The sequence below is a fragment of the Rhamphochromis longiceps genome, linkage group LG1 (genome assembly GCF_057381845.1).
Source record: "Rhamphochromis longiceps isolate RC_006_pf linkage group LG1, R_longiceps_female_GT1.1, whole genome shotgun sequence".
Taxonomy (NCBI): domain Eukaryota; kingdom Metazoa; phylum Chordata; class Actinopteri; order Cichliformes; family Cichlidae; genus Rhamphochromis; species Rhamphochromis longiceps.
The window spans coordinates 29,448,176-29,466,285 of NC_140557.1; the positions used below are offsets into that span (position 1 = coordinate 29,448,176).

At 40.8% G+C, this 18,110-nt stretch overlaps 1 protein-coding gene across 1 annotated transcript in view; it reads right to left on the reverse strand.

Moving 5' to 3' along the window:
- The window catches only part of fbn1 (fibrillin 1), a 73,164-nt gene that overhangs the window by 21,687 nt on the left and 33,367 nt on the right, over nucleotides 1-18,110 (reverse strand). Inside the window, exons 28-38 of the mRNA XM_085405136.1 lie at nucleotides 17,942-18,067; nucleotides 17,553-17,678; nucleotides 17,340-17,462; nucleotides 16,675-16,800; nucleotides 15,982-16,107; nucleotides 9,589-9,711; nucleotides 9,247-9,369; nucleotides 9,019-9,144; nucleotides 6,377-6,499; nucleotides 6,052-6,174; nucleotides 5,760-5,927 (exon numbers count right to left, since the gene is read on the reverse strand). Of these exons, the coding sequence (XP_085261262.1) occupies nucleotides 5,760-5,927; nucleotides 6,052-6,174; nucleotides 6,377-6,499; nucleotides 9,019-9,144; nucleotides 9,247-9,369; nucleotides 9,589-9,711; nucleotides 15,982-16,107; nucleotides 16,675-16,800; nucleotides 17,340-17,462; nucleotides 17,553-17,678; nucleotides 17,942-18,067 (1,413 nt within the window). The remainder of the gene's footprint in view (nucleotides 1-5,759; nucleotides 5,928-6,051; nucleotides 6,175-6,376; nucleotides 6,500-9,018; nucleotides 9,145-9,246; nucleotides 9,370-9,588; nucleotides 9,712-15,981; nucleotides 16,108-16,674; nucleotides 16,801-17,339; nucleotides 17,463-17,552; nucleotides 17,679-17,941; nucleotides 18,068-18,110) is intronic.

Below are 18,110 nucleotides of genomic sequence, written 5' to 3' on the forward strand. Positions count from 1 at the left end.
TTTTATCCAAAGAAGTTTCCTCAGGTAGTTCCGGAAATGAAGGAAATCGACTCGTTACAAAGTGACGAATTTGTAAATAGCGGAAAAAATGTTGCCGAGGAACATTAAACTGCTTCAGGAGCTGCGTGAATGAGGCAAAAATCCCATCTACAAAAAGGTCTTTGATATTTCTAAGGCCATTACTTTCCCATATTTTAAAGGCAGGGTCCATCATGGAGGGTGGGAACATATGGTTTGAGCAGATAGGTGCTTTAATTGACATTAAGTGTAACCCCAACCTTTTCCTACATTGCACCCAGATTCTGAGCGAGTCATACAACAAAGGGTTACGTTTATAGGTGTATAGTTCTAATGGGAGAGCTGAACTCAACAAAGCTGATAGGCAAATTTTGCCACAATTGGATGACTCAATTTGGAGCCAAGCTGGAGTCTCTGTAGTAACATTACTCATCCAGTACAGCATATTACGAATATTTGCTGCCCAATAATAAGACTGAAAGTTTGGCAAGGCTAATCCACCCATTGGCCTAGTCCTCTGCATGAAATCTTTACGAATTCGTGGACTTTTGCCATTCCAAATAAATGCAGAGATATGCTTATTCAGTGTTATAAAATACTTATTGGGTAAGTAGCATGGGATACATTGAAATAAGTAAAGGAACTTGGGAAGTATGTTCATTTTGATAGAATTGACGCGGCCAATTAATGACAGTGGTAAATTGTTCCACCTCTGAAGATCTGTCTCAGTATTTTTAAGCAGCGGGACAAAGTTTCTTTCATAAAGATCTTTGTATGAGTGGGTAACCTTAACCCCCAGATAGGTCACATACCCTGATTTAACGCTAAATTGAAAACCTGAAAATGAAATCTTTCTGGCTATAGAGTTGACACAGAGAAGTTCACTTTTATGCAGATTTAACTTGTAACCTGAAATATTACCAAAACATTCAAAAATGGCAAGAGCACGGGGAAGAGAGCATAAAGGCTCTGACATATACAGCAGGAGGTCGTCAGCATATAAGGATATTTTGTGCTCCTGGTCACCTCTGAAGATGCCCTTAATGCAACTGTCAGCTCGCAGTTTAATCGCCAGTGGTTCAATTGATAATGCAAAAAGAAGAGGGGATAAGGGACAACCTTGTCTCGTACCACGGAGAAGTGGGAAATAAGAAGAGAATAACGAATTTGTTCTAACACGTGCCATAGGTGAGGAGTAAAGTAACTGAATCCATGAAATGAAATTAGGGCCAAATCCAAATTTATGCAGAGTATAAAACAGATAATCCCACTCCACCCGGTCAAATGCCTTCTCAGCATCGAGTAATAAGGCAATTTCAGGGGTTGTAGTTGACTTGGTGTGTAATATGTTCAAAAACCTGCGCAGGTTGAAAAAACCATGCCTACCCTTCACGAAACCTGTCTGATCTGGAGAAATTAACAATGGTAGATGTTGCTCTAGCCTGAGAGCAAGTGTTTTTGACAGTATTTTTAAATCTACATTTAAGAGTGATATAGGACGATATGATGAACACTCTAATGGATCTTTATAATTCAATTCAATCTTAATTGGCAGACTTCATGTCCATAAAAACAAGACAAAAAAAAAAAAAAAAAAAAAAAAAACACACACACACACACACACACACACAACACTCCCCCCCCCCCCAACACAAGGTATACACCATTAAATATATATATGTATATAAATAAGTATCTAAAACATTTGTAAAAACATAAAACCATAATATACATAAAACACAATTACTTAAAATAAATCAATAAATACACAAACACTTTAACCAGTGCTTTCTGAGACTGGATGAGTAACGGGAACCACTCACTGTCGGATCTGTGAGTGCTAAAATTATACTGTTACTCGAACCATCCAGTCGTTCTCTAAAATTGAACATTAGCTTCCTTAAAAGTGCTTTAAAAGTCCAAACACCCACAGCTACAAACATCTGGCTGGCACTACCACTTCTAGGTATCCTGCAAAGGATTCTCATCGCATCATTATATGCAACATGCAGCTTCTGCATGCTACATTGTTTGTAGGATGACCACAAGGGGGCAGTATATAGCGGTGTGCAATACGCTTTAAACAAAGCCACTTTAACTGGAAGTGAACAAAAGCTGAATTTGCGTGCAATAGTATTTGCCTGCACATAGAGCTTACACCGTTGTCTGTATATGTCATCATCATCATTCATTTGCTCAGTAATAAAGTGACCGAGGTATTTCACCTTTTTATGAACTTCAAGAGTTTTTTGTGCCAGTTTAAACAAAGGGAAATTTAGCTGTTTATCCTGCTTGGTTCTACATATCAAAACAGCACTTTTAGCAGCATTGTACTCAATGTCATATTGCACACCATATTCAGTACAGACATTAAGAAGATCCTGTAACCCAGCACTGCTTGGACTAAAAACAACCAGGTCATCTGCATACATGAGATGATTTATCTGCTTTACCTAATATACACCCAGTGTTACAGGCTCTCAGTTGTATGGACAAATCATCGACATACAAATTAAATAAAATTGGAGACAAAATCCCACCCCGTCTAACACCATTGCTGACACCAAAGGGGGCAGAAATACTGCTTCCCCATTTAACCTGCATGTTCTGATGAGCGTACCAGTAAGAGAGAATCCTCACGATGTATTGAGGAACTCCCCATCTCTTCATTTTATCAAAAAGTTTTCTGTGGTTCACTCGATCAAAAGCCTTAGAGGCATCAATGAAAGACATGAGGACAGATGAATTTTTAGCCCTGTACAAACTGACTATTTCCTTGAGTGCATATATGCACATGTCAGTGCCGTGCTTTGAAGCCAAACTGAATATCCAGAGAAGAGATGAACACACTAACTCTGTCAAACAAGATTCTTTCTAACACCTTAGATAAAATACTGGCTAGTGCAATCGGCCTGTAATTATCCAAGCAGCTCACTTTTGCAGCTTTGTCCTTCATAACTGGTACCAGTAAAATACACAGCATTGAGTCTGGTAATATGCCATGAATCATAAACCCAGTGAAACAGAGTGCTAAAAGAGGAGCTAGCCTTACACTAGCATGTTTTAAATGTTCTGCAGTGATGTGATCCAAACCAGAGGATTTATTATCAGACAACCTATGAATGGCTTCATATACTTCATGTGTCCTTACACTTATTGTGTCATTACTCATGTCAAGATTGTCCTCATATGGTTCACTTTTTATACAGTTAAACAACGCACTGTAATGCCGTCTCCATAATGCTGCAATGTTATCTGCCCCAGAAACACCTTCAACAGTTGATGGTAGAGATGGTTTACAGTTATTAAGAGCTTTCACCTCTTTCCAAAAATCTGCCGTATTATTACACAGCATTTTCCTGGCCAAAGAATCTGCTCTTAGCATTTGCTCATTTTTAGTTATAAAGCGAACAGCGTACTTATATCTGGCATTCGCACATTTTTTCTGTTCAAATTCTGGGCCTTGTTTAGGCCTTCCAGCCATGGCCCAACATTTATAAGCTATGCGAGCTTCATCATGGTACATGGATACATGTTCTTTCCAGCCAGGTCTGATGTTAGGTTTCTTATGCTTATATTGTTTATCAAGCAGTGTGCCACTTTTATACAGAGCAGTCACTATATCATCATACATGGAGCAGAGTAAATGTTTATGCACAGCATTCTTACAGTTGACATCTTTGCACAAAATAGCTTCTTTATTTATATGCATATTAATAATCATACGGTTCTTGGAGTGAGTGCATACACTCATGAAGTTTAGTAACTTCCGGTCACTGCAACAAGTCCAGGTACAGTTTACCGACGGATGGGTACAGGACCTTGAAATGCACCGTGTAGAACGAAAGACCATCGTACGTATCATAAGTTTACCAGTCTCACAAATCGTCGTCATAAATACACATTCCTTAACCGTTTATTAATAGGACCTTTGAGCTCAACGGTAATTAATTAGTAGTGGAAATAATTTCTGGTTCATCACAGAAATGTAGCAGTGACAACAATACTGTATGCTGTAATCGTACTGGACAATTAGTGATACAAAAAACCTGTTTTATCCTGTGAATAAAAGTATATGTTTTTATCAGTGTACCATAATAACAGAAGCGAAACGCAATATTGTGTCAGGACAATTTACTATTTATGCACAATAAATAAAGGAGCATAGCGCGACAATTTCTGTTCAGCGCCAGACTTGCTTGTAACCTATATCACCAATTATGTTATGAAAATGACGCATTAACTACAACAGCAGACTGACCTTCGTGTAAATGCTTGGAGCAGACTAACCTGTGAGCTGGAGTGTTCTGGGACGTTATATTTGATCTTTGAATGGCTGCAATCCAGGCCACCCGTCGCGTCTTTGTTACTTCGGAAACATGGCTTGAACAATTTCTCTTCAACGACGTAATCCGATAACAACCGATCTCTTTACCCGTCGGCTTCCCGTGGCTGTCATGCGACCGGCTATTGCAGTTAATAATACAACAGCTTCTTGACATTTTTGTGTTTCTTTTTATCGCTGTATAACTGATTTTAATTGAAAGCCTGCGTGCGCTAGTACCGCTTGCCACGAGTTCCCAGAATCCTTTGCGGTTCTACCCGTGAATGACGTCACATTTTCAATCTCTATATAATATGCATGTTAAATTTTATATTTGGGGTAAAATATCAAGTCTTTTCAAGTAAACCGGTTCAAGTCCCAAGTCATTGGTGTAAAAGTCCAAGTCAAGTCACAAGTCTTAGAACATTTTTTCAAGTCAAGTCTAAAGTCATAAAATTAATGTGACTCGAGTCCACACCTCTGGAAGGGAGTGCAAGCAGGGTGGAAACCATGTCAGGGATGATTTGTGACAGAAGGATAGCCGCAAGAATGAAAGGGAAGCTTTATAAGATGGTAAATCAGAGGGACCAGCTCAGGTTGAGCAGTAAGGCATAGTGGAGATACTGGACAAAGGATGCTGAGTATGAACCTGCCAGGGAGGATGAAAAGAGGAAGACCACAGAGACGTTTCATGGATGTAGGGTTGGTATAACAAAGGAGGATGCTAGGGATAGGGTGAGATGGAGGCAGATGAGCTGCTGTAGTGACCCCTAAAGGGGGCAGCTGAAAGAAGAAGATCCTGGTACAAAGAATGGTGTTGCAATCCATAGCTAATCTATCCCTTATGCCTTATCTCATAACTGTAGTTTGACTGTGAGGTGTGTTTCACCTTTGCTCTGCTTATGGATTTGGAGACTCATGGAACACTTTTTAATCAATTTATCTGACAAATGACATGTATTGGTTTATGCACAAATGTAGCCTACTTGATAAAGTCTTCCTAAATCCTAGCATTTTATTTGTATATATTAATTAGCAGGTACTATATCTGAGTGATGCACCCATGCAACCCACTGCATGGTTCCAATTTTATCATGCCATCATTCTTCAGATGTTTGTGTTGCTTTCCTACAGCTGAAATGAACAAAAATGTTGAATCGTGGAAATCTTTATCAAAGTAAGTAATGCTAGCAATAAATTACCTTCTCATGTACTATCACAAGCCACTGAGTATATCAGCTCCAAAAAGAGACGCTAAGGTTAGCTAACTATGCACTGTATTTGGGCTATAGACGCTGTGGCTTCCTGGAGGTGCGTCACGCATGAGTATTTCTTGCTAGAGTAGACATTCCTCGCAGTTGAACTGAAAACAAAAAGTACATAATGTGTGGTTACAAAGGATAATGTGATGACTCACTTGAGTTTACAGGCGGGCATAATTCACATGGATTTCCCCAGCCCTTGCCCATGGAGCAGCAACAGGACGCTTTGGAGACGCCAACTCCAATCTCATTGGAGCAGTCCAAATTTTCAGATGCGTCTCCTCGCAAACGAACATCTCGAAAGCAACTACCAGAGCGAGTGTCTACACACAAACGCACACATAAACAGGCACAGATTTTCAGCTATGTTGGTTAAGCCTTTTCTTTGAAATTAGTTAAAGAACAAGCTAAGAACAGTTTTAAATATGTTTAGTGTTGCAGTCTCACCTACACAGCCCACTCGAGTGGGATTGAGTTCAAAGTCTGGTGGACAGTTACAATGGTAGCTTCCAGGGATATTAACGCACACTCCATTAATGCAGATGGTCGGGTCTGCACATTCATTGATATCTGAGAAAGAAAAAGTACATTTTTTTATATATAAATGATCGCTTTCAATTTTTTGGCCAATACAAAAGCAACTGGATGGATCACAGAATATGAAAGCTCTTATCTTTACACATGTGCTGCGTTTCTTTTGCACTTGTATATATTTCCCCTGTTTGCTGAGGCCTAAACACAGGAACATGGAGGGGAGCTGGACTAGTCTTACCTGTGCAGTTGCCTCCACTTCTGTCCAGTTCATAACCAATGCTACATTTACATCTGAAAAGTCCCGGGATATTCTGGCACTGTCCGTTGACACAGATGTCAGCAAAGGTACATTCGTCTATGTCTGTGAAAAAGAGAGATAAAGAGCGAGCCAGCTGTGAGTGATTAGTGGATCATGAGATCACGGTGGAAAACTGGCAGTGGGCTTTAGGAAGTGAAGGCCACTCACCTCTGCTACAGAATGACAGCTCTAGACATACTCAGACAGACATACGCACACATACACTATCAGAACTGTAGCCAAGGTTATGAAATTGTGCTCTTCCACATCATTACACTCTGCACAAGTCATTACTGTCCAGCTCCGACTGAGCTGATGGAGGCAGGACTGGACAGGTTATTTCAGGATGTTTGACACATCAGTGCAATGAGGTCAGTCTGCTCTTTCAATTGAATCCTGCAGTGCATTATCACTGCACTCAGCATTCATCTGCAACAAGTTATAAATGTGTTCATATGCAGCTTACAAGAAATCTTAAAAACAAGTTAATATTTTATTCAGACTTTGAGTAAATGAGCGGAATACATCCCAATCAAAACATCTTTAAAAAAGAGCCTGCAGTTGAGATTCCCACATATGGCAACTCTGAATCATATGTCAGTATATTATGAAGGTTAGGAATCCAGAATTTATACAGTTGTGGTCAGAAGCTGACTTATATTCATCATTGGCATGAGTGTCATGGTAATTTTGGACTTTTAATGATTTCATGGAACTTGTTCTTCCAGTATGAAATGACTGTACACACATCTTTAATGGCTTTAAAAACCAATAACTGGTTTCACTGGTTTAAATTGTTTTGGGATTTACTCTAATCCACAGAGGGGTTTTAAAAAAATATGAGTGGTGCTGAAGGTTCTACCATGTCTTTTAAATTGACATATTATCTTCTGTTTAGTGATTGTAATTTAATACAACCGGTAGTTTCCGGTAGTTGCCAGCATAAAAAGCATTTGTTTGACACTGCTCATTTAAAACTGAGAAAAATGGGAAAGTGCAAGGAATTCAGTGAAGATGTAAAAGGGAGAACTGCAGATTTACACAAGTTGCGAAGGTCTCTTGAAGCCATTTCTAAACAAGTGCAGACTCTAAGATTATCAGTTCAAACAACTGTATGCAAGTTATTCTGATTTGTCACCACTTCTGTAACTTGTAAATTGGTTAGTATTTCAAGAACAACCTGGGAACTTTCCAGGCTCAAGTGTGTCATGAACTGGAAACTGTTGGAACACCAGCGTCACTGCCTTCTGGAGAAAAATCTTTAAGCTTTTTGGCCATAATGGTAAGAGGCATGTTTGGAAGAGTAAAGGCCTTCAAACCTAAGAAAACAGCTGATAAGCATGGTGGTGGTAGCGTAATGCTCATACTCTGGAGATGTTTTGCCAGCAATGGTACTGGTATGCTGCACAAAGTGGTGGAATAATGAAGAAGCTGGACTACAACAGCTAGACCGTTGAAAGTTGGACACAATGGTATCCTTCAAAACAACAATGATCTTGAACATAAATCCAAACTGGTTTTGGAATGACTAAAGCAGGCTGACATTAGGCTTCTGGAATGTCTTTCCCAAAGCCCTGACCTCCTCTTTATCGGAAATATATGGACTACATTTAAAAGTCAAGAATGTGCCAACCAATTTAAATGAACTCTTCCAATTTTTGACAAGCATCTGGTCAAGTTGCAACTTGCTAAGAGACATTTAACAACATGTTAGTGGGGGTCTATGTATAAGGTCTTGGGTCTGTATGTATAAGTTTGGCCCTGTGTGTATTAGAAAAACAAAAAAGTAAATTGAAAATTGTGCACCTAATTCTTGCTTGGGTCATTAAAGGTGTACGCTGTACAATCATTCCACCCTGGCAAAAGAACCGTTCAAAGAAATCGCCAAAAGCTCAAAATTACAATTTATGCCTACGATGAGTAAAATTCTGTCCACAGCTGTATGTTGTGTAAGCAGCTTGTGCATCTCAAGCACTAATTTTAAGAATAAGACTGTTTTTAGAGCAGCCTTTCATTACAATTCTAATATGTAGCCTTTTTATGCTACAAGGAATTACACTGTAAGCAGGAAATAATGTTTGGACCGGTTTTTTCAAAGAATTCCTTCCACTCAGTTCATTTTTATCTCCATCACAAAGCTTAGATACAACCTTTAACCAAATTGTAGCAATTGCACAACTGATATACACTCCTGAGTCAGATAAACATCTCGTAGTTACGAGCTCGCACGCTGTGATGTGTGCTTCAAGTTTCAGAAGCGTGATGTTGAAACACTAAATTATCGAGCAAACGTGAACAGAAAATCAAGGCGAGTTCCACTGTTATTGTCAGTCCTTCGAAATGTTCTCACAGCCTAAATCACATTAATGCTCAGCATATTGTGCTCTTTGATGTCCAAAAATCCATATAATTAGTAGGCAGCATCTGTTTGGATCTGCTATTTCCATAAACAGGAAAACAAAACAAACAAATAGCACCGGGCAATTTTTGGGTTTTGTTTTTTGAAACTGTCAACATAATTTAGGATGCGGGCACCCATTCAAATCCTGGGAACTATGATAGTCTGTGTTGTATTGCCTTACCCTCACAGGCCTTGCCGTCAGCAGTGGTGATGAAGCCCATGTCACATTCACAGCGGAAGCCTCCTGGCAGATTCAGACAGTGGCCGTTTTCACACAGGTTGCCGTTCTCTGCGCACTCATCGCTATCTGCAGTCACACACCCACACAGAGTCAGTAAGCACAAAATACATCCGTGGATCTTTTAAAGGGCTGAAGTGTGGATTAAGAAACTGATTTTGTATGTGTGACCTGAGCAAGAGAATCCATCTCCAGAGAATCCATCCTTGCACACGCATCGATAAGAGCCCATGGTGTTGAGACAGTCAGCATTGTTGCTGCACATATGTGTCCCATTTGAGCATTCATCCAGGTCTGAAACACAACAAACGATTACATTCCTGCAAACGTAACCGAATTCATCCAAATATTGAGGATAAGCCTTGCAGTATTAAATCAATATCAAAGTAAAGACGATAGCCAAAAGCACAGGTTCGCTTTTCGCAATTGCGCATCTCATACACAAGCTCATTCATTTCAGATGGTTCATGTATTTTTACCATTTACTTGCGCATTCCAGGCCATCAGCCTTACCTGTACATTTGAGACCACTGCCAATCCACCCCGGAGCACAACTACACTTGAAACTGCCGGCTGTGTTGGTGCAGGTTGCATGTCTATCGCAATTATGTGCTCCGATTTCACACTCATTGATATCTGACAAAGAGAGAACAAGAAACAACATAAAGAAAAATAGACACAGGTCTGATGGTCCAATGATTAAGGTCTGCTTTCTCATTCCAGTTGGGTTCTTGGCGCTGTAGAGTGAGTTGATGCTTGGTTTGATTTGTATAAAGATAGCAGCAGGAGAAGACAGGGCTAGGTCTTTCTGGCTCACTGTCTCTGTATTTCAGAGCACAAGGCAACGAGGCATTCTCATGATCTCTGATACTAATGGCCTTGCTACAAAGGTTTAATGAGCGCAGCAGGTCTCTGGATTTTCGTCATTCAAGTGTGTCCTGAGAGCTGTAAAACGGCTAAGAGGTGGAACGAAGGCCTAACGCTGAGGCCTTGTTCTGTCTGCACCGTCTGAACTAGTCCTTGCAGGTTATTTTAGGCAAAGATACCTCCTTTTACCCACAGACTTTGCACCTCTAATGTGAAGCTTCTGGAACAGCACATTACGACCCCCGCCCCCCCTTTAATGTTCATGTTTGGGTTTCTCACCGCCCCAGATGTCAAGTGTGGAAATTTAATCTTTCCAAAACATAATTTCTTTAAATGTGATGTGGTAAAAGTGTGATGTGCCAACTCTACAAATAAACATTCCTTCACAGCAAAACCATGACAATAATATCTCCCAACCAATGAAATATTCGGGGTAATCTATTCTCTGAATGTACAGACCTACTGTTTGCCACTCAAGATTCTAATAAATGAGCAATAAAAATTAATGGGAGCAATTAGTGAATATTATTAATATCTGCCCTTCCCAAAAAGTTGATTAAATCCTGTGGGGTGGAACCAATAAGGATCTCTTTGAGTGTGGCTGTAGCCTCACTCAAAGACTGAGGCCTGAGCTAGAGGTGGAGCTTTAATAGCAAGAGCGTACAAGTTAGTTAGTTCACGTTCCCTTCATGTACTTCAAGGGAAACCATGCTGAGAACTCAATTTTTTACGACCTATCAGGGAATGAGACACACTCCTCTCTGCGTGTGTCTGTCTTTGTGAGGGTAGTAATTCAAGACACAGTCAATTAGAGATTAGCGCTGCTGGTTTACAGTCTTCCTAAGGACAGGGTATGGCATATTTTCATTACATTTGATTACAAGGTTAATATGAGGGCTTGCGGCAAACGAATCTCCCTGGATTACAGGCAAAACTAATGATCAGCTCCTCCAAGCCTTTGATGAAAGAAAGAACACAAACACACGCACACACACACACATACACACACAATGCAAACAAAGATTGCTGCATGTGAGAAGCGTGTCATCGGTCAAAAAAGAGGGCTGAATGAACTAGGACAGTGTTTGACAGATGAAAAAAAGTTGCAAATTACACATTTGCCTATACATGGCTGCTTAGCTGGCTGTTAGTGTGTTTGCATGCCTGACTGCCAGTTTATCTGAGTGTCCTCTTGTCTCGTTTTATTCCAACATGTTTTGACAACTGTCAAGCATTTACCATTTATGTATTTGCCATATTAACGTGCCGCATTCTCTTAATACTTAATACTGCATTTGAAGGATCTGCCTCTACTTTATGTACCACCACTAACATGTTTTTGAAGCCTTTTTACTGTTTTAATCACCATGATCTACTAGTCAAATAATCAAAGCAAGAGTACAAGGGAATCATTTACAAAGACAAATATTATCATGTTAAAAATAAGAGTCGTGAAAAACTAAAACTAAACTAAAGCCAGCGTGGAATAATGATGCCAAAGCAGAATGGTAAATGGTAAATGGTAAATGGCCTGTATTTGTATAGCGCTTTACAAGTCCCTAAGGACCCCAAAGCGCTTTACACAACCAGTCATTCACCCATTCACACACACATTCACACACTGGAAGTGCCAGTGCCAAAAGTGCCATCCATCATCGGCTGTTTGAAGCTGCGTCAGACCATACACAGTACAAAAGACAGAGCCACTGTTACATCGTATTGGTTATGAGCCCATAAAGTCTTTGGGAAAGTGTTTACCCAAGTCAAAGAGCACATGATCGGGGGGGTGTTTTTTCTCATAGATTTCTATGCAATCAGAAGCTTTTTTGCAACTAGGAGAGTCTGCCCCTGCTGGTGATTAAAAATAATGCAGCTCTACTCTTATTTTCCCTTTTTTAGACCCAAAACCCATCATTTATACATTCAAAAGCACATAAATCTAAAGAAACCCCAGCGGTAACATTCGTTCTCAAGGTACCGCATTCACAAACTTGGGTGTTCATGTTGGCCAGCCGCCCAGCAGGGTGACGACAACTCCCCATGAGCCTTTTACAGCTGAAGGGTAAAAACCTCCACATCAACACTGGCACAGGAGCAGAAGAAGCCAAAACATAAAGCGAAACCAGAGTTTTAGTCATTGTACAAAACATGGAAATAGCTTCCAGGTTGGAAAATGAAGCCAATGTGGAAGTGCCTTAAACCTGCACTCTATCTGAAGGAGACGATGATACCTGTGGTTGAGGGGAAAAAAGAAACATTTCCAGTCCTAAAGGGAAAACAATGTTCCATCTTGACCTCTTTAAAGACTTGAGATTATGGACTCACTGATTTTGACTAAAAAAAAATGAATAAAAGATTATTTTCCTAAAATGTAGGATTACCTGTGGAAAGAAACTCCTAATAACTTCTCAATAACTTCCTTTTATTTTTTTATTTTTTTTTAATTACTGCTCACCAAGATAGTGACAGCAGAAATACTTCTCTCAAGGCTTCAGAACACGACTTCAGAAACCAATAAATGAAATCACAGGAGTTAAATCCATCTTTGATACTGTCTATGAGATACTCTCATCTTTTCAAGTTGATACACCTTATTTATTTTATACCCAATTTCTAAATCTATTTGAACCATAAACCATAGGAGCTCCTGGGGTGGCTGTGGTTCAGGAGGTACCAACTGGAAGACTAGTTGCGCCTACTCCAGGCTGTGTGCTGAAGTTTCCTTGAGCAAGTTACTGAATCTCGATTTGCCTCATCCATGAGCATGAGTGTGTGTGACTGTTAAGAGAAGGTGATTACCGTATTTCCCGGACTACAAAGCGCACCTGAATATTAGCCGCACAAGCTAAAATCAGGGGGAAATCCTGTTTTGTACATACATTAGCCGCACCTGACTAAAAGCCGCAGGTGTTTCAATGTTGACTTATCATATGTAAGAGAATATGCACAAAGGGAATTGTCAGGAAAGAGATGGCTGTTTGGAGACACACCCCTTTTATTAATATTTTGAAAAACAAGTTATGGGTACATATTTGCACAGCTTTTTAGGTATATGTAAAAGTAGCGGTAATTACAAGTACGAAACATGTACTGTGCTTCATAAATGAGTAACAAATGTAGTACATAACAATAACCTACAGCACACCAGAAAAATAGATTCGGACTACCTTTTAGGCTCAGGTGCAGTGACACGGCTTTAACAAGAAGAAAAGTCAGTCATTCACCACCATCTTTCTCTTCTTCCTGCGCACTGAAACCACCAAAGTCCTCTTCTCCAGTGTCGGAGACGAACAGGCTCAGGATCGCTTCGTCATCCACTCTCAGCTTCTTTCCTTCGTTGTCACTTTCAAAACCAAACAAATCCTCGTTGTCAGTGTCAGAGTCGAACACCCTCTGAAGGGCCGTGGTGTCCTCCTCTCCATCATGCAGCAGTCCAGCCCTTCGAAATCCGTTGGTGATCATGGATGTTTTCACACTTTTCCACGCTGTCAGATTCCACCGGTGGAGTTGAGCATGACTTGCTTTTCGCAAGTTTATTGCCGCTCGTCATCCACGACTCCCGCTGAACTTGTAGCGCTACTTTGAAGTTTGTTTTTCGCGCTACTTGTACGGCACTATGTTGCCTGGCGGATGGACATGTGACCAACATACCACTCTTGAACCCCGATACTGTGTGTCTGATCACATGCCCTTCCGCCAGGCAACGTAGTGCCGTACAACAGCGGAACAAACAAAACAAATCGTCTTATGATATGACAAAAATCATGGATAATCCATAGAAAAGCCGCACCTGACTAAAAGCCGCAGGGTTCAAAGCTTGTGCAAAAAGTAGCGGCTTATAGCCCGACAATTACGGTATATAGAAAAAAGTGTTTGTATGAATATGTGTTATTAATCTCTGTCTCTCTTCCACAGCATGTCTTTTTTCCTGTCTTCCTTCTCTCAACCCAACTGGTTGAATTAGATGGCCCCGCCCCTCCCTGAGCCTGGTTCTCCCAGAGCTTCCTTCCTGTTAAAAGGGAGTTTTTCCTTCCCACTGTCGCCAAAGTGCTTGTTCATAGGAGGCCATATGATTGTTGGATTTTTCTCTGTATGTATTATTGTAGGGTCTACCTTACAATATAAAGCTCCTTGAGGCGACTGTTGTTCTGATTTGGTGCTGTATAAATAAAATTGAATTGAATAGTGTGTGACTGAGTGAATGAGGCTTGTAGTAAAAAGCATTTTGAGTGCTCAGTTAAATAAGAAAAGCACTAAGTACCAATCTAACCTTTATCACTCAAACTGAAAACAGCACAAACTGAAATTGTGGCTGCATCCATCTTGCTAGCATGCAGCCCATGTTTAAAGTCATATTCATGTTAAGTTTGATAACAATAAGCACTAGCCAGCGAAAGCTGCTGGTCATACCATATATGGTTAATAACACGATTAGATTGGGAATTAAAATATAGCCAATCTGACCTTTCGGCTGCAGTAGTAAAAACTGACCAACTGACTCTTTGGAATCTAAGTTCTCACTTTCAAATGACAGATAGTGTAACTTGTTATTGTCAAAGTTGCATGGTCTTGCTTCAACACATTGTTAATGATCACCCCTTTAAGATGCTTCCATGCTTGTAAACTCTACCAATACATCTCCACCCAGGCCCCAACTTTCCAATACACATGTAGAGATGCAAAAGTGCTTGAGTGTACGCTCAAGATACTCACACCCTGCCCCTGAGTTCTCAATGTTGTGGAATAAAAACAAAAATAATTCTTGTGGGAGCCACATAAACAGCTGGATCATATCTGGGCTTAAGAGCACCGCTCACTCATTAACACTCGCACACACAGACACACACACGCACAAGAAGGTTTAGTCCCTGCATGCCAACAAGGTCGCATGAGGCAGCTGAACAATAGCAACCAATTTTTTGTGAATTTCATTGTCCGAATTTTTTTATTTAGTGGAGACCTTTTTCCAAAAGAAAGAGTAGCAGGTTTTGTTTCTTGTGTATAAGAAGACATCATGCCTGTCCGAGAGGAATTAGCATCTCGATTCCCTGGTCTGGGGCTGAAATTCCAAAGCTGTGAATCAGAACCGGCTGCTTTTGCTGCAGCCTCGGGGAAAACAAGGAAAATACTGTATGAACATTTAAATGGGATTAGAATGAGCAGGAGTTATGTGTTTGCAAGTGTGTGTGTGTGTGTGTGTGTGTGTGTGTGTGTGTGTGTGTGTGTGTGTGGAGAAGGTGGAGGTGTAACAGTTCAGAAAAACCTGTTTATTTGCGTCTGAAGAAAATGCACTGCTGCTGCTGCTGCTGCTGAGTGTGTTAGATTAAAAGAAATCACCGGCCAAAGTCACAACTAGCCTTCGACCGCACACTTTTTAAGTAGCCTCATAAATCAAGACTTAATTTTTTCTAGACGAGAGGCGAGTCCAAACTAGCAAAAGACTCTAGCGGACGGACAGACATTGTATTTATGTGTTCTGGAGACGTTACAGGTGATTACGTGCTGCCGAACTCTTCCAACCATCACGTAATGTTTAACTGACCCTAATGAAAGAGCAACAAAAGAATAAACAAAGGTGCAAAATGATGCATGCATTAGATGGAAGACGGTGACCTCACTGCTCCTGCTGCTGTTAACGATGCTGCATGTTTGTCTGCACATGTGAGTGTGTGTGTGTATGTGTGAGCGTGTTTCTTATCAACTCAGACAGCAGCTTTCGAATGGTGATGAGTAATGTTAGAGCTGCTTCGGGTTAGACAGGCATTCTCCCCGGGTCTTCTCATTTCTGACCTCTCTTCAACTTGTTTTCACTGCTGCTGTTAAACAACGTCTCTCACACACACTCACACACACACACACACACACTCACACACACACACACACACACACACACACACACACTCACACTCTTTCCACACTGATTAATTAGTAGCCGGCTCAGACTGACTCACCGTTCTTTCACTTCTGTTCATTTTCCCCCACAGTTAGAGCATTTTGGTTTGGTGGGTTTGTATGCTTGTGTGTGCTTGTTTCACTCACCTGTGCAGCCTGTGGTTCCCTTGCGTACAGAGTAGCCCAGGTCGCAGTGACAAATGAAGGATCCCTTGGTGTTCTCGCAGTTCCCACTCAGACAGATGTTTGGGTTTAACTCGCACTCATCCACATCTATGAGGTGAGGTAAGAACAGAGCGATGCCATTTAAAAAAATAAAAATCCAGAACTTGCTTAAAATGAATACAATAAAGGAAAGGTTAATGGCAGTTAATAGAGATGAATTCGCTTTTGTATGTTCAGCCAGCCAAAAAAAATGGTTTTAAATAAGCTATAACATGGGTGTTAGGAAAGCACAAAAAATTACATCATGAGCTACACTGAGGCTTTAAAACATTTACTTTAAATAAATACAGCAATAACAGTCAGCTTGTGCAGATCCATTTAGAAGTTGGTTCTTTGTTTTCTCACTCAGTGGAACCAGACGTCTAAATGTCACACATTCCTCCGGCTAACACAATGTTCACTATTTTATAAATCAACAACAGCACTTGCCCCGTTTTCTCATACACAGACTCATTGATCTGAGTCATTTAAGACTTATTCTCATGACTCATATCTTGGATAACCCTGAAGATGCTCATTATGTAGTTTCAGTAAATGCGAGAATCCCCTGGATCTAATAAGCGCAGAGCTACAATTGCAGTGTTTTATTTGGGCTATAAAAAGAACGTCCGTTACCCAGGCAGGTCTTCATATCCTCGGATGACATGAAGCCATCAAAGCACAGACACTGATAAGTCCCTGGTGTGTTTGTACACTGGCCCCCGTCACAGATGTCTGGGCTTTCTTCACACTCATCGATATCTGCAGATTGGAGAAAGCAGAAAGGAAATAGGAATAGAAAAGAGAGGGACAAGAGGGAAAGAAAAAAAAAACATATTTTAAAGCTAGGTATGCAAACAATGAGGGAAAAGCACACATCAGCTTCAAAGAGGAAGTCAGGACTGAATTTACTTTGTCTCTCATAAATAAGCAAGTTCAATTCAGGACAGCACTTCTGCAAGAAACTGAACAGTTCTCTCCAATTAACCCCTCTATTGCCTGGATCTCTGTCTGTAAATCCGTCTCTGTTAATTAAAGGAATAAGCATCACAGGAGTGAGTCTATAAGCAGCGCCTGAAACCTGCACTCATTCTCCAAAAAAAATTCTGGCACCATAACCCGGCTCAGTGTGAGCTTTCTTTAAACATGTGCCAGCCAAGTCACAGCCACGTCTTTGTATTGTACATGCAGGCTTTTTGATGTAAACACAAAAATTGAGGGTATTTTCTTTACATTTTCCATGCAGTGTACAAAAAATGCCAACTGTAAGACAACGACAGACAGGTAACGCAGCTACTCACCAGTACAGCTTCTTAGATCGGGCATCAGGGCATACCCAGATTGGCAGCTACATTCATAGCTCCCCTCTGAGTTGGTGCAGAAAGTCTCACAGCCACCGTTCTCAATGGTACACTCGTCAATGTCTAAGCGGCAGACAAAACACACATACTGTTGGCAAAAATCGAAATAAAATCTATTCTTTAAAACACAGTCACGTGACAGTCAGAACATACCGACGCACTCCAGTCTGTTCTCAGTAGATTTGTATCCTGTGTCGCAGGAACACTGGTACCGGCCGATCATATTCACGCACTGACCATGCTTGCACAGCCTGTCGCTCAACTCACATTCATTGATGTCTGTAAAGACAAAAAAACATCATATTAGTTTATTTCTCAACGACTGCAAGAATGTCAGCATATAGGAGAGCACATTGGCCCAGAGTTCATGTCTGCCCATCTATCTAAGGACACAAACGCTCTCTAATGAGCCCACACACAGCATGATCCAAGTCAATCCAAGGATCCAAAGAAAATACAGTAGAAAGGGCCTAATGTGCAGTAATCAATGAAGGGAGAAAAACAGGAAAGAGGAAGAGACTCTCTTCTCTCTCAACACTCACCTAAACAGGCCGATCCATCGGGGGCGACCTCGTGTCCCTCCGGACACGCGCACTGGAAGCTGCCCTCTGTGTTCATGCACTCACCTCCTCGACACAACAGAGGGTTTCTCTCACACTCATCGATGTCTGGGGATGGCAGAACACACAGTAGACACAATGATGCAAGTAC